The sequence below is a fragment of the Ochotona curzoniae genome, unplaced genomic scaffold (genome assembly GCF_017591425.1).
Source record: "Ochotona curzoniae isolate NIBS_2020 unplaced genomic scaffold, NIBS_Ocur_1.0 contig_4516, whole genome shotgun sequence".
Lineage (NCBI taxonomy): Eukaryota > Metazoa > Chordata > Mammalia > Lagomorpha > Ochotonidae > Ochotona > Ochotona curzoniae.
The window spans coordinates 4893850-4916007 of NW_024466313.1; the positions used below are offsets into that span (position 1 = coordinate 4893850).

Below are 22158 nucleotides of genomic sequence, written 5' to 3' on the forward strand. Positions count from 1 at the left end.
AAAAACAGCATATAAAACTCATAACTGAATGAGTGATGAATCTGAGAGGCAGTATCTGCCGCGTATTTGAAGAAAGCTTTCCGTGTTGGAGTTGCCCTTGTGCTTGGCAGTGGTGGAGGGGGTGGTCTCACAGCAGAGGCACAGCTGTCCGTACCCTAACTGGGCATCCCATAGCTAACCTGCCTCCGGCTGAGGTTGCCAAGAGCAGCAGCAGCGGCTGGGGGGAGGGAGAGTTAGGTGTTTCTCACCTGGCTTCATTTTCAAGTCAAACAAAGAAAAAGAAGCAGGAAGCACACCAGTATGGGGCTCCATGCCGTCAGGTGCATGGTATCCATGGAAACAGTGGAGGGCCAGCCGCACAGACCTGGCTTCTGAAGTGGGGCCGACTGCTGTTGTCCATTGAGTATGTCGCAGAGGAGTTACTCTCAATGTTCTAGGATGTGCTAATGACTGTACAAGGAGATGGCGTCTGTATGCCAATATGTAAGCATAGAGCTGCAGCACAACCCGCTTTGAAATGGTCCAGTTTAAGTACACACACACTGTGTATACACATGTGTACACACACACAGATGAATTTAGAAAACATGAACAACACTTAGGAAGTGTGGGGCTGCAGTGACCAGTTATATAGGCACATCATGATCACTAACGTCTGACCCTGAAATACCTAATAAAACACGGAATATTGCATCAGTTCACCCTGGGAAAGAAGCCACTGAGACTGCCCAATAGGAAGCTTTGGCTACTGTGTTAAGGTTTTTATGCTGTAGACTGCTCAAAGGGTCACCCGGTGAAGGAAATGCGGGTCCACAGAGCACGGCTGGATGGCAACAGTTATGGGTGTGGCTTCTGGAGAAGCTGGTCATGGCGGTCAGTCTCTGTAGGAGAACAAATGACCCTGGGAGCCAGGAAGCAGCGAGAGACAGACCAGCTGTTTACATCCCAGCTCTGAGTGACCAGGTGTTTACAACCCGCAGCGACCCTAGAGACCTCCCTCCTGTACAAGTAAACTAGATCAAGCTATCTTTTCAAGATGCCTACTGCACTTTTTTTTTTAGGGTGTGCTTATTTTACTTGAAAGAGAAAAATCATCGATCTGCTTCCAGTCCCCAAATGGCTACAATGGCCAGAGCTGGACCATTCTGAAGTTAGGAGCCAAGCCAGAAGTTTCTTCTGAGTTTCCTGTGTAGGTGCAGGGGCCCAAGCACTTGGGCCATTCTCCACTGCTTCCCCAGGCCATTAGCAGGGAGCTGGATGGGAAGTGGAGAAGTTGGGATGGAACCCTGATGCTGGCGCCTCAGGTGGAGAACTAGTTGGATACACCATGGCGATATCTCCAACTTGTGGGTTTTCTAACTATCGGCATAAATTTGGGAGTCAAAATGCAGTCCAACGAAAGCAGTTCCTCTGAGAGTGGATGTGTTTTATACAAGGTGGTGTGCAGGGCACTCAGGGATGGGCAACAACTGAAACTCCCTTGAGACTGACTGCAGAAACCATGACGTTGCTGGAATACCAAGGCCAGCATCCCTCCGGTGAGAGCTCAGCCTGGCAGAGGCTGCCTGTGACCGAGGAACAAGGAGCAAAATGCACACCTTTTCCCGTCTGCTCTCCCTTCTCCCTACAACTGGAGAAGGCCTAGGACAGCTGCATTGCAGTAGCGCAGTTACCCTATCCTGCTTGTTTAGGCGAGTCTGAAGTACCTGTTGAGTGTCATATGTGATGGACGTGGCAGTCATAGGCCAGGAGGCAAGGGCTCCTTTTGGAGCTGACCTGACCTAACAGGTGTCTCCTGTTCATTTTCTGGTGTCAGGAACAATATTGCAGCCTGGGCAAGGTGTAAAGTTTTAGGTGTGGGTGTTTGACCTGGTAGTTGGGACAGCACTTGGTACATCAGTGTCCCTATAATGGAGGACCTGGACTCAACTTCCCAATTTGCTATCAAAGCATACCCTGGGAGGGCAGGTGGTACGTCGGCCACGCGGGAGACCTAGAAGCCTGGGAGGGCAGGTGGTGCGTCGGCCACGCGGGAGACCCAGAAGCCTGGGAGGGCAGGTGGTGCGTCAGCCACGCGGGAGACCCAGAAGCCTGGGAGGGCAGGTGGTGTGTCAGCCACGCGGGAGACCCAGAAGCCTGGGAGGGCAGGTGGTGTGTCAGCCACGCGGGAGACCCAGAAGCCTGGGAGGGCAGGTGGTGTGTCAGCCACGCGGGAGACCCAGAAGCCTGGGAGGGCAGGTGGTGTGTCAGCCACGTGGGAGACCCAGATTGAGTTCTTGGTGCTTGGTTCTGGTCTGGCCCAGCCCTAGCTGTTGCAGGCCTTCAGGCAGAGAACTGGCAGATGAGCAGTCTCCATAATGTATCTCTGCCTGTCAAACCGATTAAATGGAGAACAAAACCCAGAGGTTTCTTTTGGCTCATGGGTCTGACTCAAGGCTGAAAAACGGCATCCGTGGCATCTCACTAGTGATGGGCATCACATGGTGAGACAGAGAAGAGGCTCTTGAGTACCCTCTGGCCTCTCTTATGAAGCCATCAGGATTCAGTCATGGGGCCACACCAGTGACCCTGTATCTACTACTAATCCTTTCAGGAAAGCTTCACCTCTACAGACCACCTTTGGATTAAGTTTTCTGCTGTCATACCTCACAATGGAAATGAAACTCCACTGTGAGTTTTGGAGGGGACAGACCATAGAAGCAGCCATTCCTGCCTTTACCTCCGGCATCACAGTCTGGATGTGTTCCCACAACTGCTCCTGTGTTAGACCCAGCAGTTTTTCAAATCCCAATCCTGAGGCTGGAACTGTATTCCCAGGTGTGACATATGTTACAGCCAGAGCCAGCTCAAAAACTGCTTCCTCTTGGTATAGGACGTACAAGACACACAATTCTTTGAATTATAAAAGGGGTTTTGTGGAACTAGCTGACCCCTGAGCCCTTGAACATCCCCAGTATCTCCAGGGTCTCCTGCATCTCTTCTCACGCTACTGTTCAGTTCAGTCTAATGCCACTGGTGAAAAGGAACAATATTGATATCCCCAGGATTGGACTGTGACAGAGGACAGACAGGTAACCACACACATTAAAAATGGGTTTTGTTCCGTGTCAGTATTTCTGACCTTTTCTGAAAGGAACAGATGAGTAACTGCACTTTGACTTTGGGAAAGAAAGCACCAGTTTGGTCTCTGGGTTCTGGTACGGAATGCAGCCACTAGTACCAGGTGATGCTTCAGGTGGCCTCAGTCAGCCCCGTCCCTGCATCCATTCTTCAAAGTGTTTAGGTAACCACTTTTCCAGGGTGCGGTCCTTGGAAGAGAACTTCAGTTCTGTGTAAACTGTAGGATGTGTGGGCCCTTTACGGCATTTGCCTGCTGCTTCAGTAAACAGTTTGTTCTGAAAACTGGTTCACTTGCAGAATCCTGGGTGTTTTAATTTCAAACTTGTCTTCAGTAATCCATGCTTGCTGGTTTTTCTTCTTTGCAGTAACCATTCAGCCTTGAGGGCTGTAAAGGTAAGTCTTGCTTGGCTGCCCCTCAGACCTTACAGTCTTTGTCAGTGGGTGCCACCTCTTGGAATCTTGGCATGCTCGCCACTGTCACCCACTCAAGTTCTGGAACAACTTTTCCTACTGTTCCTGCCTACAGGTGAACCATCACTGAGCATCTCTGTGGCACCACCTGTGACTCACAGCTGTGGTGGACGATTTTATGGATGCCTTCACACAGAACAACATCATTGCCTAGCCAGTCTTTACAGTTTGGAGACTCTTACTGCCTTCCACCAGTCCACCACTCGACCCTTCCAAACTTGCCTGCCATGGGCACGGCTGTGATGTTTCAGATACCTCTGTACATTGACAGTAGGCTTTAAAACTTGAACTTAAAAATTTTTCCCCTTGAATATGGATGATTTTAAGACTTAATTTTGTAACGAACAGGGATGCTCAAAGTGCTGGTGTGTGACACCTGGGGCTAGTTCACTAAAGTCCCTGTCCCTGGACTTTGGGATCCAGCCATCATACTGCGAGGAGGCTGAGGCCCAGAGACATGACCACAGAGAGAGATGCTGACATACCTGGGCTGGGCTCCAGTGCTAACTGTCGAGGAGTAAATGAACCTTCACGGTTCTCTAGCCTCCATGGACACATAAGCTGTCCTTACTGGTCCCTGCTCTGTGCCTACAGAGATGATGCTTATGGTTTTAAGACACTAGGTGTGTAATGATTCGTGCCAAATACACCCTCATTCTTTGAGCCATCCTCGCATGTGTAGCTGGGTTGGGCCAGCATTTTGCACATGGGGTCTTGCAAGTATTCTCAAATAACTCGATTTTAGATTCCAGATGCCTTTGTGAAGCACATATCTTGTGTGTGTGTGTGTGTGTGTGTGTGTGTGTGTGTGTGTGCAGATTAGACAGTATGGCTTGCTACTGGTCAGACTGTCCCCTCTCTGAACCCGCAGTATATGTTGGTGTGACCTCATTCCACCTAGGTCTTTACAGATGATCAAATTGGTGTGGGCTGGGCTCGTTATGGTGGGCCCTAGTTCTGGAACAGCTGGTAACCTTATAAAAGGGGAGAATTTGGGTAAACAGGCACACAGGACCATGAATGTGGACACTGGATGACACGGGGACGCTGAATGTTGCCTACAAAAGTTACACTGTTTGTTTTCCTGGTGAAATTTTAGGAATGTTGCAGCCCTTTCTGTCCAGCTGGTTGTCTCCGGTCCAGAAAGATTTAGGCACATGGACAAGAAAGTGCGAGCCATGAAAGGTTAGCTGCTTGCTGGTGGAGGCCCAGGTGACGAAGCTGAAGAACAGGGCTGGCGTTTTTATAAGCTTTCCTGCCTGGTGGCTGTGTGTGCTAGCGAGGTGAGAGCCTATGAATCACCTGCGAGGGAGAAAGGGCTCTTGTCCTGGTCAGAGCTCTCAGGTCCCTGCCAGTCGGGAAGTGACCTCCTCCAGTGACTGGCTTATGCTTCCTCAACACCTGGGAAGGAGACGTGGTGCAGATTGTCTACCCAGCGCCCTGACCACATTCAGCTTCCAGGACGCCGAGACAATAAATCCCAAGCACTTCGTTATTTCATACCTAGAGAACTAGTATGCAGGCCTTGACATGAGGAACAGTCTCTTTTTAAAACTGTTTCCAGCCGAATTATGCTGAAAAGTATATGAAGCTGGTGTTCTGTGGGTGAGGGGAAAATCAGGCCCCAAAGGGTCAGGGAAGCTGGGCGCAGTCACAGGTTTTCAGAGCGTCCACCCAGGTATCTATTAACCACGGCCACAGACTCAGCCTTGCCTAAGTGCCATGAAATAACATCCTGGGGTTTTACTGGATGGAGTTTGGCATCTGGTCTGTTAAGTTTGTGTGTGTGTGTTTCGGATTTTTTTTTAGACCATTTCTGATCTTTTTTTTTTTTTAAAGATTTATTTTTATTGGAAAGGTGGATACACAGAGAGGTGAGACAGAGAGGGAAGATCTTCCGTCCGATGATTCACTCCCCAAGTGAGTGCAACGGATGATGCTATGCCGTTCCGAAGCCAGGAGCTTCCTCCGGGTCTCCCACGCGGGTGCAGGGTCCCAAGGCCTTGGGCCGTCCTCGACTGCTTTCCCAGGCCACAAGCAGGGAGCTGGATGGGAAGCGGGGCTGCCGGGATTAGAACCGGCGCTCATATGGGATCCCGGGCGTGCAAGGTGAGGACCTTTAACCACTGCGCCACCGCGCCGGGCCCATGGATTTATTTTTATTGGGAAGTCAGACATACAAGAGAGGAAAGACAAGAGAGGAAGCTCTTCCATTCATCGAATCATTCCTCTAGTGTCTGCAAAGGCCAGAACTGCGCCCATCCGAAGCCAGGAGCCCGGCGCCCCCTTTGGGTCTCCCATGGGAGTGCAGGGTCCCAAGGCTTTGGGCCGTCCTCGACTGCTTTCCCAGGCCACAATGTGCAAGGCGAGGATTTTAGCTGACAGGTTACCACACTGGGCCCTCCAGGATTTCTCTGTATGGTGCAACCCAAGAGAGTTACCTTTCATTTTTGAAAATTCTTATGCATTTTGAGAAAAAAGTCTGCTCATCACTCTTCAAACACTAGACTGAAGTGGGGGTCTGAAATTACATCCTGTAGTGTTCCCAGTGGGCAGGTGGGATCGTTGTGCTGCCTGCGTCGCAGCCACTGTGGTACCCTAAACGGATCTGGGGTGCTGCTCCCCGCCACATGTGCCCGCAGGTGCATTCCGCTTCACTGGTCCACCCTGCTGACCACTGGCTCACTGACGGCCACAAGTCCGTCTTCATTACCTGTTTAACTGTGGCAGGGTGGGTTCCAGCGGCAGACGCCCCAGACAGGAGGGTGCCAACACTCAAGAGAGGAAGGAGGGGCCGGGGCTGGGCAGAGGACGCAGAAGGCCACACGGGCCGGCTCAAGCTTCGGTCGGCCCATGGACACAGTTCGCCCACTAAGGCCAGACACCGCGATGGACGCGCCCTCCGGACCACGCCGGAGCCCCTCAATGGCCACCTCGCCCGCGCTGCCCCGGGGCCCGAGGTCCACCGGCACACCCTGGAGGCCGCGAGGGCCCGGGCGGGCGCGCACGGCCAAGGACACGCCGCCCGCCGGCGGGGAGGGGCCGCGCGGAAGTGTCTCGGCGTCCACGTCGCCAAGCCGGCGGCGCCCGAGGTCAGCGAGCGGGCCGCGCGCCCGGCGCGCCATGCAGGAAGCTCTCCGCCTTCCCCAATGGGAGCGCGCGGCGGGCCCGCTGGCCAATAGGAGCGGCGTTCCGGTGTTGCTGGGCGGGCCCGGGCGCGCTCCCGCGCAGGCCTGCGGGTCGGCGGGGGCGCGCGGGAGCCGGGCCGGCGGGAGCCGCGGCGCAGCCTTCCCGGGCCGCCCGCACGCGCCGGCCATGGCCGAGCGCGGCTGCCCGCTGGAGGCGGCGCCGCTGCCCGCCGAGGTGCGGGAGAGCCTGGCCGAGCTGGAGTTGGAGCTGTCGGAAGGTGAGCGGCCTCAGCCGCGGGCCTCCTGTCAGGGACCGGGCCCGCCGCCCACCGGCTCCGGGGCTTGGGGTGGCCGTGACGGGGTGACAGCATCCTGAGGAGAGGCGAGCTGCATGCTGCGTCGTGGCGGCCCGGGCTGTGAGGCCGACGCCTTGGTCTGTGCAGGCGCTGACCGTGCACAGGGGTCAGGTCCTTGGCGGTAGCTGTGCATCATCGTTGGTGATGGCTGGGCTGTGGGAAGCCCACGGTGAGCGGGCAGGTCGCCTTCCCAGGGCCTGGCAGCCCTCAGGGAAACGCGTGTGAACTTGCGTTTTCCTGCTGGCAGGATCCAGCTTTCCTGGTCTTGAGCTGGAAGTGTAAATTCCTGAGGCGGCAGCCAACAGCACTGGCGCTGGTCTGCACTAGCTGGGTCAAGTCCGTGCGTCCTGAGGGACGTGCATGCTGTGGTTGTGCTTGTTTTACACCATGTGCAACATCTCACAGCTTTTGAAGCCCACCTTCCGCTTTTCCAGGTCCTGTGGTGGGGCAGGGGTTGTGTTCAGTGGGCAGCACATCTGACTTGGGATGCCTGAGCTGAAGCCCTGGGGCCCCTTCTGCACTCAGGCACACGCAGGCGGCTCAGTGCTTGTGTCCTGCCTGGTGATGGGCCTGGGTGTGTCCCAGCCCCTACCTTGCAAGCAGTGAATCAGCGGGTGGTGTCTTCCTCTGGCCCGCCTCCTATCTCCCTTGAGAATTAGAAAAGGAATCTGTGGTACCTGGCACGTTTCTAAAAATGGAAGTGAAATGAGCAGTGGAAGCCTTCGGGGAGCCTTGGTGACTGAGAGGCTCCTGGGGAGCAGCTCAGTTAGGCCTGGCCCTCACGGGCGCTGCCAGTCTGCGTGGCGGGGCCTCCCAGGACTGCACGGAGGGCCACGTTCCCAGGTGTGGTTTTGCAGCTTGCTGTTAAGGTCTGTTCTCTTGTGCACACAGGGTCGTGTGTGCGGGTGCTTGCTGGGAGTTGGCAAGTTGGGTCCTTAGAGAACTCCAGGATTGGAGTGACACAGCTCAGGTGTGTCGTTCTGGACATGGACGGGATGGATAGGTCAGGAGAGGGTGCCAGATCGTAAGCACGAAGAAGAAATGGAAGCTGGGGCTCTGAGAAGGAGATGCAGCCAAGCCCAGTGGCAGTGTGGGGTGTGGGAGCCAGGCCTCCGTCACCTCTCCCAGTGGGTGCGGCCCCGTTCCCAGGGACTTCCACACCTTGGATGCTGGACGTGTGCACGTGAGCCTCCTGTTGGATTCAGAAGACTATTCCTTGGGCAAGTTTTTGGCAGCTTGCAGTAGGTTGTACCTGATACCTGAATCTACTGAAGGGTGACATCGCCAAATGTGGCTTTGGTCAGCTGCCCAAGGAGGGCTATGCCAGCCGTGTCGACGTTCTAGGAATCTTGTAAAGATTCGGACAGTGTTTGAAAGTGCTTTCAAACGGACAAGTGATTTATTTATGTAACCAGAGACAGCGATTACTGATGAATCATCGACACAGAACAACCCAAGTCACTGCTTTATGGTCTGTGTGTTGATCAACAGGTTGTATTCAGTGTGTGTGTGTGTGTGTGTGACAGGTTGTATTCAGTGAGCCTCTCTGAGCTCCACTCCCCAGTGTATGTGTATGCGTGTGTGTGAGGTTGTATTGTATTCAGTGTGTGCACGTGTGTGTGAGGTTGTATTCAGTGTATGTGTGTGAGAGGTTATATTCAGTGTGTGCGTATGTGTGCGTGTGTGAGAGAGAGGTTGTATTCGGTGTGTGTGCGCGCGTGTGTGTGACAGGTTGTATTCAGTGAGCCTCTCTGAGCTCCACTCCCTAGTGTATATGTGTTTGTGTGTGTGTGTGAGAGAGAATAAAATGATGTCAAAATAGAGCTTTCTGGATGTGAAACTCTAACATTTTGGAGTTGACGCTGTGCTGGGCGGCCGGAGGGAATCGGAGGTGTGTGGCATGCTGGGTGCAGCCTTCATGGAAATTACTGGCCAGTCTTGACGCGCCTGCGGCAGCAGTGCCTGCTACAGGTGCTCCCAGCCTTTGTGCCTGACACACACCCGCCCTTTCCTGGAGTCTCACGGGAGTGCCTGCAATGCTGCTTGGCCCCCTGAGACACGGGTTCAGACCCTCAAATTTGTTGAAATTCCATCCTGGATACCCAAGAGGAAATGAGACAATGTTGTGTTGCTCCCCTGCTTTCCCAGCTGTTCTGCCCTTGACTTAATGGTCTCTTTCAGGCTAAGATGAGGGTGAGAGGTAGGGCTGCATGGTTAGACCCATGTTCCCAGTGTACAGAGAAATTCACCCATGTGGTTTCTACAAGTGTGTCAGATTGCTCATGGATGAAAGTGAGACTGTTAGAGATAGAAGGTCCCACATTTGTGTTTATGTGTTATTGAAGCTGGTTATCTAGGACACACCTCACAGCTGTGTGGAGACACCAGGGCTGTCCCATATCTTGAAGTTACGGCTCCTGAGCTGCTCTGGAAGCATGGACAATGATGTGGGGATTGGCTTTTGTTTTAGCAGCCTGCAGTAGTCTGGGAGGAAGTTTGCACAATAGGTTACGTGCGTCCCTCTCCTGTTTATGCTGGTCAGTTCCATAGTTCTTAGGACCAGTCTGTTTCTTGTTTTCCTTCAATCTGTGGCTGCAGGGCCCCTGCCTGGGGGAGCCAATTGAAAAGGTGTTGAAAAGCCCATTTTGTGTGTGGACAGGAAGGGACTTCTTTCACAAAGCTGTTTTCCTGTTTAATGCCTTTAATTCAAAATTTCTTAATTTTCATAATAGCCTGAGATTGCTTGCCTGTCAATAACTGTTTCTTGTTCTTCCTAAATATTTTGTGTTATATTAAGAAAAATTTTTCTGGTACAAATTTTCCTGCTTGTCCAAGCTTAAGCCAAATGTTGTCACTTTGAGTTTTCCCTGGTAATTTCTGATACAATCACCTTCTTGGCACTTCTGTGGCAACTTGTTCCTTCTTTTGGAGTTCTTGCAACTTTTTATAAAGTTATTTCCATTTTGTTTGAAAGACACAGAGACATCTTCCATGTTCTCTCTGCAAATGCCTGCAGTGAGCTGGGGCTGGGCCAGGCAGAAGGCAGGAGCCCAGAGCTGCTTCTGGGCCTCCCGTGTGGCCGGCAGGGTCCCCAGTGCTTGAGGCATGAGCTGCTGCCTTTCAGGTGTGCAGTGAGCTGGAAGCTGGAATGAGCAGTGGAATCAGGCACTGTCCAGTGGTGCCCTGGTCATCCCAGTTGGTACCTTGACTGCCGTTTTGTGCTAACCCTCTCTGTGTCGATTCAGCCATTCCTGGGTGAGGGCCTGCTGGGGTGCGCTTAGGTTAGGTTTGGCTTCGTGTTTCTGGTGATCATGGGGCCTTGCCCAGAAAGCTGTATTGGCAGAAAGAGTGCGTGCACACAAGACAGAGAATAGGACATGTTCAACCAACAGGCCATCGCGTGGCTCACCCTCACAGGGGGCACCTCTTGGGTCAGTTTTTTATTTCCGCCCAACAGTTATCTGGCAGTGGTTCCCAAACTGCCTGTCAGGGACCTTTCTTGGTCCCTGAGATTCATTCTAGAAGCCTGTGAAGGAAGGCATTTTCATTAGCACTCCATGCTGCGTCTACCTTCACTGATGGCCCAGAAGCAAAGACAGGGTTTCCTGGAACCTGAACATACACTGTGGGTGGCACACACTGTAGGGGGCCCTGGTGGCACACACTGTCGGGGGCTCTGAATGCCATACACTGTAGTGGGCTCTTAATGGCACATACTGCGGGGGAGCCCTGATGGCACACGCTGCAGTGGGGCCCCAGGTGGCACATACTGCAACAGGGATCCTGGGTGGCATACTGCTGCGGGGCCCCAGGTGGCACACACTGACTGGGCCCCGGGTGCCGCACTGCAACGGGGGTTCTGAGTGGCACGCACTGACTGGGCCCCGGGTGCCGCACTGCAGCAGGGGTTCTGTTTGGCACACACTGACTGGGCCCCGGGTGCCGCACTGCAGCGGGGGTTCTGAGTGGCACACACTGACTGGGCCCCGGGTGCCGCACTGCAGTGGGGGTTCTGTTTGGCACACACTGACTGGGCCCTGGGAGGCACACAGCAATGGGAGTTCTGTTTGGCACACACTGGGTCCTGGGTGGCACATAGCAGTGGGGGTTCTGGGTGGCACACTATGGCACGGCCCTAGGTGGCACACTGCAGCTGGGGTCCCTGGGGTACTTGTGGCCACAGTGTTAGGATTTTCCCGCCTGTAGTGAGCAGATGTTGTGTTCTCATAATTCCCTTTGTGAAGCAGTACTTGTCTTTTTGGTGACAGCGTGTGTCAGGAGGCTGGAGGTTTGCACAAAGCCGTGCAAACAGAGGCAGCGTCTGCTCTGAGGAACAGCAGTCCTGCAGCTGGAGCTACAACATCACTCTCCACTGTTGTGAAATGCCGTTTTTACCTGAAGCAGGAGGTGCCTGACACACTACAGTGATTCGGACTTGGTATGCAATGGGTGTATTTCTGGAAAATTAATGAAAAGTCACAGCCTTCACTTACCTATCATCAGCTCCAGTTTCCCAGTAGTAATTAGATTTAAAAAATTTTTTTTCTTTTTATTTATTTAAAGATTGTACTTACTTTTGTTGGAAAGTCAGATATACAGAGAGGAGGAGAGAGAGAAAGGAAGATCTTCTGTCTGTTGATTCACTCCCTAAGTGGCCACAACTGTGGAGCTGAGCCGACCCAAAGCCAGGAGCCCAGAGCTTCCTCCAGGTCTCCCATGTGGGCACAGGGTTCCAAGGCTTTGGCCTGTCCTCGACTGCTTTCCCAGCCACAGGCAGGGAGCTGAATGGGAAGGGGGATGTCCGGGGTTAGAACTGGCGCCCATATGGGATCCCGGCATGTGCAAGGCGAGGACTTGAGCCACTAGGCTACCACGCTGGGCAGTTTTTCTTTTCTTTTCTTTCTTTTTTTGTTTTTTAAATTTAAATTTGTTTCCTTCAGCAAACAGTGTGTTCATGTTTAGGAGATGCGTGCGTGCTGCTCCGTTCAGGGTCAGACGTTTCTTTATGTCTGGAGCTTGGAGCTTTTCTGATTCTCCGTGAGAGATCATTGTGAAGCAGAGTCTACACTGTGCTGTGGAGTGCAATAGGATGTGCCCCTCCTGCTTAATTCTGTTTGGGTAATTAAGGACTCTTGATGAGACTAGTGGCAATATTGATGGATTTTTTTTTCATATTATATAATTATATGTCAACATTTGGGGGAGCTGAGGAGGAACCAGTATTTCCCAGCTGACCAGTCCAGCATGTTGCAAAATCCTGTGAAAGAGTCTTTGAAAGACAGAAGGAGTTGAGTTCACCAGGGTGGAGAGTTGATGCTGCGGTCCGCTTGGTGTGGCGTCTGAAGAGGCTGGAAGTGCCGCCCTGCCCAGTCCACACACCACGAGGCTGCTTTTCCTTCCCCAGGTCGCTTGGTGTGGCGTCTGAAGAGGCTGGAGGTGCCGCCCTGCCCAGTCCACACACCACGAGGCTGCTTTTCCTTCCCCAGGTCAGTTAGGGGACGCAGCCTGTGATGGCAGTGGCTGAGCGGACGGGACCGCTGCCTTCTGTAAGGCCAGACCTTAAGGGGCTCAAAGATGCGAAACAGCGTTGGCCTTCACTGGGTATTTTTAGAAATCTACTTTTTACTTGGAAATATTACTTTATATTAATATCTAGTAGGTTTGTTTTAAAAATTAAATGGATATTTTAAAAGATTTATTTATTTATTCATTTTTGTTTCAATGGCAAAATTAAAGAGAGTGAAAAGGAATTCATTTGTTGGCTAATCCTCCACTTGGCTCAAGGACTGAGGCTGGGCTGGTCCTAAGCCAGGAACTTGTGGGTCTTTACGTGGGTTCAGTGACCCAAGCACTAGGGCCATTCTCTGCTGTTTTTCCAGGCTATTAACAGAGAGCTGGATTGGAAATGGAATAGCCAGAACTTGAACTAGTGTCCATATGGGATGCTGGTGTCACAGGCAGCGGCTTTACCTGCTATGTCACAGTGCCAGCCCCAATGAATTAAATATATTTTTTAAGATTTTAAAATTTGGGCCTGGCGCCGTGACCGAGCGGCTAAAGTGCTTGCTTTGAACACGCTGGGTTCCAGTGTGGGCGCTGGTTCTAATCCCGGCAGCTCCACTTCCCATTCAGCTCCCTGCTTGTGACCTGGGAAAGCAGTCGAGGACAGTCCAAAGCTTTGGGACCCTGCATCCACGTGGGAGACCCAGAAGAGGTTCCTGGTTCCCAGCTTCGAATTGGCACAGCACCAGCCGTTGCACTCACTTGGGGAGTGAATCATCTGACAGAAAATCTTCCTCTCTATCTCTCCTCCTCTCTATATATTGGATTTTGTAATAAAAATAAATAAATCTTTAAAAAAAATTTGGACGCAGCATAATAACTCAGTGATTAAATTCTGCCCTTGCATGCACTGCAATCCCGTATGGGTCCCAGCCAGTTGGTGTCCCGGCTGTTGCATTTTCCATCCAGCTTCCTGCTTGTGGCCTGGGAAAGCAATGGAGGACAGCCCAAAGCCTTGGGACCCTGCACCTGCATGGGAGACCGGGAGGAACCTCCTGGCTCCTGGTGTTGGATTGGCACAGCTCTGGCCTTTGCGGCCGCTTGGGGATTCAATCAACAGGTGGAAGATCTTCTTCCCTGTCTTTCCCCCTCTCTGTAAATCTGACTTTCCAATAAAAAATAAATTATTAAAAAAATTTAAATTTGAGGGTTTTTTTTTTTTCAATTTTAATGTTTAAGAACCCATATATTGGGCCCGGCGCGGTGGCGCAAGTGGTTAAAGGTCCTCGCCTTGCATGCCCGGGATTCAATATGGGCGCCGGTTCTAATCCCGGCAGCCCCGCTTCCCTTCCAGCTCCCTGCCTGTGGCCTGGGAAAGCAGTCAAGGACGGCCCAAAGCTTTGGGACCCTGCACCCGCGTGGGAGACCCGGAAGAGGCTCCTGGCATCGGATCGGCATAGTATCGGCCTGTTGTGCTCACTTGGGGAGTGAATCATCGGACGGAAGATCTTCCTCTCTGTCTCTCCTCTCTGTATATCCGCCTTTCCAATAAAAAAAATAATAAAAATAAATCTTTAAAAAAAAAAAACAAAAAAGAACCCATATAAACAAAAGCTGTTTGGAGTCTTCAGTGAAACTTTATTTATTATAAGGAGAACAGATGTAATGTAGTTTGTGGATCTAATCCTGATAATGTGATGTTACTTCCCTCCTTCTCCCTTTGTTTCACTTTTGATTTTTGTGATAACAGGCTTTTAATTCACTAAATTTATAGTCAAAGTCTCAGCTGGTTAAAGAGTGAAACAAGTACAGTGTGAAAAGGCGCAGCTCAGCGGCAGTGCGGGCAAGGTTGGCAGTGGGCGCCCCAGTTTACTCACAGGTGGCACGGCTTCAGTGACCCTCCCTTCCCTGAGCATCTCGGTTACGTTGCGTCCACTTTGATGCCCAGGCAGGATTCCGTTCCTGTTCTGCTGTGTCTTTCTTCAGCCATCGGTGGAGGCACATCTTGGTTGCTTTCAGAGTTTGGTTGTCGTAGATGTGTGCTGATTTTCTGTCTTCTGGGTGTGTTCCCAGGGGTGGGATTGCTGATCCTAAGAAAGATCTATTTTCAGTTTACTGAGCCACCTCTGTGCTGCCCTCCATACTGACTGTGTCAGCTTCCAGCCCACTGCCTTGTCCTCCACATCCTTGCCAATACTTGTTACTCTGAAGTGAGAGAATATCTCATTGTGGTTTTTATTTGCATTTCTGAGATGGCTAAGTTACTGACCACTTCGTCATTTGTCTTTGGCCACTTATATTTTATCGTTTTTGCATCTGTGTTCTTCGGGGGGAGAACGGGGAGATGTTACACCGCTCCATACTGTGACTGGTCCTTACTCTGTAGGTGTGACTGGTCCTCACTCCGAAGGTGTGACTGGTCCTCACTCCGAAGGTGTGACTGGTCCTCACTCCGTAGGTGTGACTGGTCGTTACTCTCTAGGTGTGACTGGTCCTTACTCTAGGTGTGACTGGTCCTTACTCTGTAGGTGTGACGGGTCCTTACTCTGTAGGTGTGATTGGTCCTCACTCCGAAGGTGTGACCGGTCCTCACTCTGTAGGTGTGACTGGCCGTTACTCTCTAGGTGTGATTGGTCCTTACTCTAGGTGTGACGGGTCCTTACTCTCTAGTTGTGATTGGTCCTTACTCTGTAGTTGTGACTGGTCCTACTTCATAGGTGTGATTGGTCCTCACTCTGTAGGTGTGACTGGTCCTACTCCATAGGTGTGACTGGTGCTTACTCTATAGGTGTGACTGGTCCTCACTCTCTAGGTATAACTGGTCACTCTCTAGGTGTGACTGGTCACTCTCTAGGTGTGCCTGGTCCTTACTCTGTAGGTGTGACTGGTCCTACTCCATAGGTGTGACTGGTCCTACTCCATAGGTGTGACTGGTGCTTACTCCATAGGTGTGACTGGTCCTCACTCTCTAGGTATAACTGGTCACTCTCTAGGTGTGACTGGTCCTTACTCTGTAGGTGTGACTGGTCACTCTCTAGGTGTGACTGGTCACTCTCTAGGTGTGACTGGTCACTCTCTAGGTGTGACTGGTCCTTACTCTGTAGGTGTGACTGGTCCTACTCCATAGGTGTGATTGGTCCTTACTCCCTAGGTGTGACTGGTCCTTACTCTGTAGGTGTGACTGGTCACTCTCTAGGTGTGATTGGTCCTCACTGTGTGGGTGTATCCAGATCTTATAAGATGTTTTTGAGTCATTTTGCGTAGCCCAATCTGTACTTCTCATATAAAAGAGATCAAAGAACTTCCTCAGTACTTAACTGTGAGTGCCTTATGCAGATTCTAGCCTTAATTTGAGAATGTTAAGAATTATATCTAGTTAACATCCCTGTTTTTGAAATGTGACCCTCTCTATGGGTACAGTTCTGCAAAGTGTTCTGAACAGTTATCAACAATCACAGGTCGCAACCCCTCCCTCGTAACCTCTTGGCTTTAATCAGTTTGGTTTAGGGTTGATAACAGTGACTCCATCTTGATTTTCATGTCCTCCTTGTAGTCATAACCGGTTTCCAACCAGTTGGTCCCTCGTTGCCAGAGTGGATTTGATCTTGTTGTTGGTTCAGTACCACGTTGGGTGGGAAATACGACAAGGAGTTGGTGGTCAGATACCCTTTTAGGTCACACTTAGCAACAAAAAGGTTTTAGAAGTTGTGGGCCTCACACCAACCTCACCTGATGCTTATTGTCATCTATTCTATTGGCATGGGTTACCAGAAAGTGCCAGGCCACACTTGCCTTGCTAGTAATTATGGTTCTGTATAATTCTGACAACAGAAGGCACAGAGGCTCAAACAGAAAAAGATATACACTAAAGCCAAGAAAAGAGAGTAAGTCAAGTTTGCATCTTAAAAACAAGGAACAGGTAGGTTTACAGTCTAGTAAGTGACATAGGTTGACTATTCATGTAGGTATGGCATGGACAATTGACTAACCATCCGTAATGGGACCCAGAAAATCCTCAAGGTTAGCAAATCTAAAAGCAACGGACAGAGTTTAATCTAAAATCACATGCACTATGAATCCCAGATCTATAAACCCTCAAAGCTAAAATGTAAATCTAAGGCAGAAAAGTTTTTGAGTTACAGTGTGCAGGGAATTTACAAAAGCCACCTTGGTTCTTGTCTCGCACCATTTTCATGTGGACAGTGTCAATAAACACAGAGACCATAAACCTTCTGACTCAGCTGGTTGTGAATTGCTGGTTAATTCCGATTTCAGAAAGGTCCACTGACCATTGACCAGCTCCTGTGGTAAGACAAGGTGCCAGGAAAGCCGAAATGGAGAGAAGCAAGGTTTCACTGAGAGGAGACTCCAGGGACCAGACACCTGCAACCCCCATGGCTGTTGCTAACCTGAGCAGTGACATCTCCATCCTCTCGTTGCAAGCCCAGGAACCCTGGAAACCGTTATTCTGTGCACAATTTCAGATATGCCAATATGACTAACTATCCTACTACGACAAAAGCAAATTCCAGCTGAGTTTATGCGAACAGTCGCGTTGCCAAACATACCATCAGTCCTCAGAAAAGCAGGAGGACCCAATGGGGAGAAGGTGGACACATTCACTCACCACAGAATGTCCCAAAGTACTAAAAAAAATCATACAAGTTTTCCTGAAGTTAGGGGACATTTACATATGGAACCAACAATATTTTGATGTATAAGATCCCACAATATTTTAAATAAAATACAAATTCAAAAATTTCATTAATTCGTTCAATTTCATGTGACTGGTTTTTTTTTTTTTTTGGTCTCCATTAGCAGTTCTATGGATATCATAGTTTTCCTTGGAGTTCTAGAATTTCTTGTCTAGTCCACCAACCATAAACCTGTTAGAAACCTGGATTCAGGAATACTTGTCTCCATAAATCTGACTACAAATATTTTAGAGAATACAAAACTGCAGATAACAAAAAACTTTAAATTGCTTAAACTCGTTAATTGGCAAGGAACCCCTTTTGTGCTCATTCCATACCTGAAGGATTTTGCAAAACTTTTGTCCCTTTTAGGCGTTGGGGGCTCCTTTTTATCAAGACAACCATCATGGTGATAGCAACACAACAGGACCATTAAACTTGTCCAATTTTTGGGCGTATTTGTGTCAATAACATTTCTATATTCACATAATGGAAACTTAGCATAATCTTATGTCTTGGCAATACTTTCCATATAGTCCAAATTAGTTCCTAAGCTGTTTTCCGACTTGGTCATTCTTCTCACTTTGAGACCACCAAGGTCCCGTCTGCATATCTCAAAGCCAGAGGAACTAAATCTATCAAATATGCGAAAAGACCTTAAAAATATCTGATCAAAACAAGATTCCTCACATTACAAAACAACACCTACCTATTCAGTCAGGAGATCAGATTCTCATACTTACAAAGTGATCACTCAGATATTTCAAAATAAGTATGTATCCAAAAGAGTTCTTTATTCTTTTAAAACTCAGCTCTGCCCGATCAGAACTTGCCAGTTTTATCGTATTGCTTTTAATACTGTAACAAATTTAAAAGTCGGGACAAGAATACAGCTTACTGGAGCTGGCTGGGAAATCAACAGTCACCAATTAAACTATCAAATGGAGACTTTTTTTTCTAACAGATTTACTATTTTCAGTTATTTACTAGCTCGCCTACATATTTGCATTTCAAAAACTTTCTTGCGAACAGAGTTTAAAATTAGACATCAACTAATGCAGATATTTATTCTCAGGCCGTCTGTGATTTCCTTGCCCTTTCCATTCCAAGGTAATGTAGCCCTTTTCTTTTAGAAAGGAAAAGGTACTTTACAAGCAATCCAAACTTTTCTTTCCTAACCTTTTTACTGAGGACACATTTTCAGGCTTGCAACCATATTGCATCTGCCAGTTTCCTGGATTTACAATTTGAAACATCCTTCCAAATAAAAGAACATGCCAAACTTAACATAGTATTTGAACAATTTGTGGAAACATAGCTCTTAACAAATCCAAATAGTCTTTTCATAGAATTTAAGGACCTAGGAGTTAACATTTGCCTTATTTACCTTTGTCCAATTTATACTGGTTAACTGTGCCAAGATGACCTAGGAAACATACATCAGACAAGCACATCTACCTTTTAAATAATTCTCTGTTACAGAAAACTCTGAAAGTTAGTTCACAATAAGTAAAAGGTCTAACATTTCCCCACCAGCAAATACAGGCAGTAATGCTTGCTAACAATTTTGAAATTTTTCTAAAGCAACTCTCTGGAAAAGAGTGGCAGACATCTAAGATGTATTACGATTCCATTCCTCATCCAGTATCAAGGGCCGCTGAGGCCAAGCAGTGTTAGTACAAGCAACACCTTTCCTTCATTGTGCAAAATATACCCGAGGGGAGTAGAAGTCAGGAGCCCTGAGTACCATTGTTATCTTGGCCCTGTTCCTGTACAACCAAGTAGCTTTAGGACAATGAGCAGAATCAAGACAGACCCCAAGACTGACAAGTAGCCACCACACTATTACAGAAACCTGAGGGGGAAGCCCAACCTGGCAGGCACAATCCAGAAAGCTGACAGGAACCCCAAGTCAATTAACTCGAGTGGTGCACGGGATGCAGGAGGGGTGGGGCCTGCAGAGCCTCCAGAGCCACGTTGACCCAGCAAGCCTGGCCTCAGCCAAGGAGTGCTAGCTGTCAGTCATCTGCACTCCAACGTGTGGGACCAGCATTTAGGATGCCGGTGTGGCAGGGACCAGCTTAATCATTATGTCACAGTGCAGGCCCCGATTATGGTCTTTCTGTAATCACTTCTCGAGGTTTTGGACATAGCTTGTTGCAGCTCTCTGTGCCCTGTTTACTGCTCGCCAATTCCCAGACATTGTGTTTTGCGGATGCATTGTGACGGAGGTGGTGCTTGCTTCCTCGCTGGCGGGGCAACTTCCTTGAGCTAGGTACATGGTCACTTTAAGCACAGGTGGAGAAAACAATTTGCAGCTGGCTCTAGTCTTGGAAGGGCCACCCCAGGGTGCAGTGGTTCCTCCCTGGACTCTGGCCTCCAGAGCTCTGCTCCACTCTGCCCTTGGCTGAGCTGCCCAGGGGTGTCAACTCAAGCTCTTCACCACTCTGCTGATTTGATAACTTTTCTCAGTGCAACTTATTCTCAATGGGAAAGTTCATCTGAGCCCCCGAATTCTGCTGTTGCCACAAGTGGAATTCCATTTCGTGTGTGCTCAGTTTAAGGAATGTATTTTCCATGTTTTACTGAAAACACTAAAATCAAAGAAAGTGTTAAGTTTGATATTTAGAAGTCTGTAGTTTTATGTAGTGACATGGTTCCTGTGCAGGCATCATTGGTGAGTGTGTAAAAACTTACTGTGTTTCCCAGGATGGCCATGGCATTTTGCTTGCCCATCAGCAGTGTGTAGAGTGGTGGTCCATGGGCCTGGTCTGCACTCGGTACTCTCTGTGCTTTTCGCTTTGCTTTGTTAAAAGAGTCATTCTAAGAGATGTGCTGTGACTTCTCAACATGGATCTGGTAGGATGCAGGTGAGAGCAAAGCTGTGCGAAATCTTCCGACGTGGGCACTGTGACTCCTGCTGCTGGCCTGCGGTGGCTTAGACGTGAGGAGGGTGTGAGAGCCATAAGAATAGTCTGCCCCAAGTGCTAAAATGCATCCTTGATGAAGGAGACAGCCTGACTAGTCTCATTAAAGAAAATTAACTCATAGTTTAAAAACCTAGGAAAAAATTTACAAGCCCCTAGGTTTTCATTGACACATTTTACCACTTAAAAACAAAATAACAGCAAGTCTATGTAATCTCTCCCATATATATTTAAACCTTCTACTTTGAAGTGATTTTAGATTCCCGAGGTTGCAAAAATGGCACACGTAATTCATCACTTTCCCTCTAGTGACATCTGAGGTTGCCATAGTGTATTTTGAAATTGCCTTCCACCTGACTGATGCTGAGGATGAGTGCCTGTGATGTCTAGTCAAGTGCACGGAGTGTGACGTGGAATGTGTCACAATCCACCAGGGCCTGACCAGGGAGAAGGCCACTGCTGGCGGTTTGTCATGCATCCCTCCTGGAGTTTTCTGCACATACATGTGTGTACACATGTTTTTCCCTTCACCACATGCACATGGCTTTCTGTCCTGTACTTTGACGCTGTAGGACAGGTGTCCGAGTGACCGATAGTGTTGTGTGGCCAGAATGCATAGCTGCGTGTTTACTCTCTTCTGATGGACAGTTGGGCTGTTTCCTGTTCTATGGTGTTCTGCGATGTTCCCTAGAGGGTACACTTGATGTCCTGAGAGATGGTTGAATGCTTGGTGAGCAAGTTTTTATAGACTGTGATGGTATGCTAGGCTTTGGCTTCTGGAACCTCAGTGAGACTGTTCTGTGGCAGTGGGGTCACCCAGGGCCATATGCCACACCTCAACCTGGGAGCTTGGAAAAGCCCCCGAGCGTCCTGAGGAAAGCAGGTGTTTTCTTCCTGTCTCGAGGGGCCTTGGTCCCCAACCAGAGCAGCCCTGGCCGAGGATCCTGCAGGTGCGGGCTGGGAGCCTACCAGTCTCGCACTGGGAGCTTGCCTCTGATCTGAGAGAGAGGGCTGAACTCAGGGCCAACAAAACTGAGTGGACTTTCTTCTTCATTGAGTGCTGCGTGTTTGTGTTCCACATGTGGTGTTCATGTGGCTGGAGGCATCACCAGCGTTCAGGTTGTTGTCTGTGAAGTTGCGGGTGTAAGGGCACGTCAGAGTCCCTGCCTGTTGCTGGCTCAGCTTGAGATGCTCAGCTTTGCACTAGTAGAGAAGTGAGCCCCAATTGGGGGAAACGTCCCTGGCGGGCGGTCTGTGGTGGGAGTTCTCTTGTCGCACCTGGCGGTAGGGCAAATGCTTGTTCTGGGCACTCAAGGTTGTTAGCAAGGTGCAGCCAAGTCGTGTGGCAGTCATCATGTGCACTTCCACTTGGGGTGATTTTGTCTCGGGGTGGTTGAATTGGGAGGTAACGCCCCTGTAAATTGGGGGCCTGTGGGGCCGTTGACATGCAGTTTCAGTTAAAATAAGACAACTTTGGAGACACTGTGAGCATCAGAAAACACGCTTCCTTTCTCAGTGCTCTGTGAATTCCTTCATTTTAACATCTACCTGAAACAGGAATTGAAGGGTTCATGTTGTTAGGGAATGAATCCTTATCTTTCAACTCTTCTAGAAAATTGACCACTCTAATCCCCACCCACCCCCCACTGCACAGGGAGAGCATGGGATTGATTTTACACCTTTCCGGTTCATGCCCCAGCTGTTGCCACAGCAAGGACCGGGCTGGGCTGACGCCAGGAGCCAGGAGCTCCACCTGCGCCTTGCTGGTGGGTGGCAGCATGGGTGCCAGGGGCCCAGACAGTTACCAGGGGATTGAGTCAGTAATCAGAACTGGAACTGCAGCTGCTGTTCTGATCTTAGATGCAGCCATGCCAAGCAGCCACTCAACCCTTTATGCCACTTAGCACATGTTTTCATGTATTTGACAAGAAATCATTTTTTAAGTTGATAATGCTTTAAA

At 49.7% G+C, this 22158-nt stretch overlaps 1 protein-coding gene and 1 long non-coding RNA gene across 6 annotated transcripts in view; both read left to right on the plus strand.

The window, feature by feature from the left end:
- The first annotated feature begins 6906 nt into the window (after window positions 1-6906).
- The window catches only part of DIP2A (disco interacting protein 2 homolog A), a 76030-nt gene continuing 60778 nt past the window's right edge, over window positions 6907-22158 (plus strand). For all 5 annotated transcript variants that reach the window (XM_040986778.1, XM_040986776.1, XM_040986777.1 and 2 more), the window contains exon 1: window positions 6907-6997. In XM_040986778.1, the coding sequence (XP_040842712.1) occupies window positions 6907-6997 (91 nt within the window). The remainder of the gene's footprint in view (window positions 6998-22158) is intronic.
- Window positions 14601-16088, plus strand: LOC121160733. Its single transcript, XR_005884572.1, has 3 exons — window positions 14601-15059; window positions 15106-15318; window positions 15658-16088. It is a non-coding gene; the product is annotated as an uncharacterized LOC121160733 (long non-coding RNA).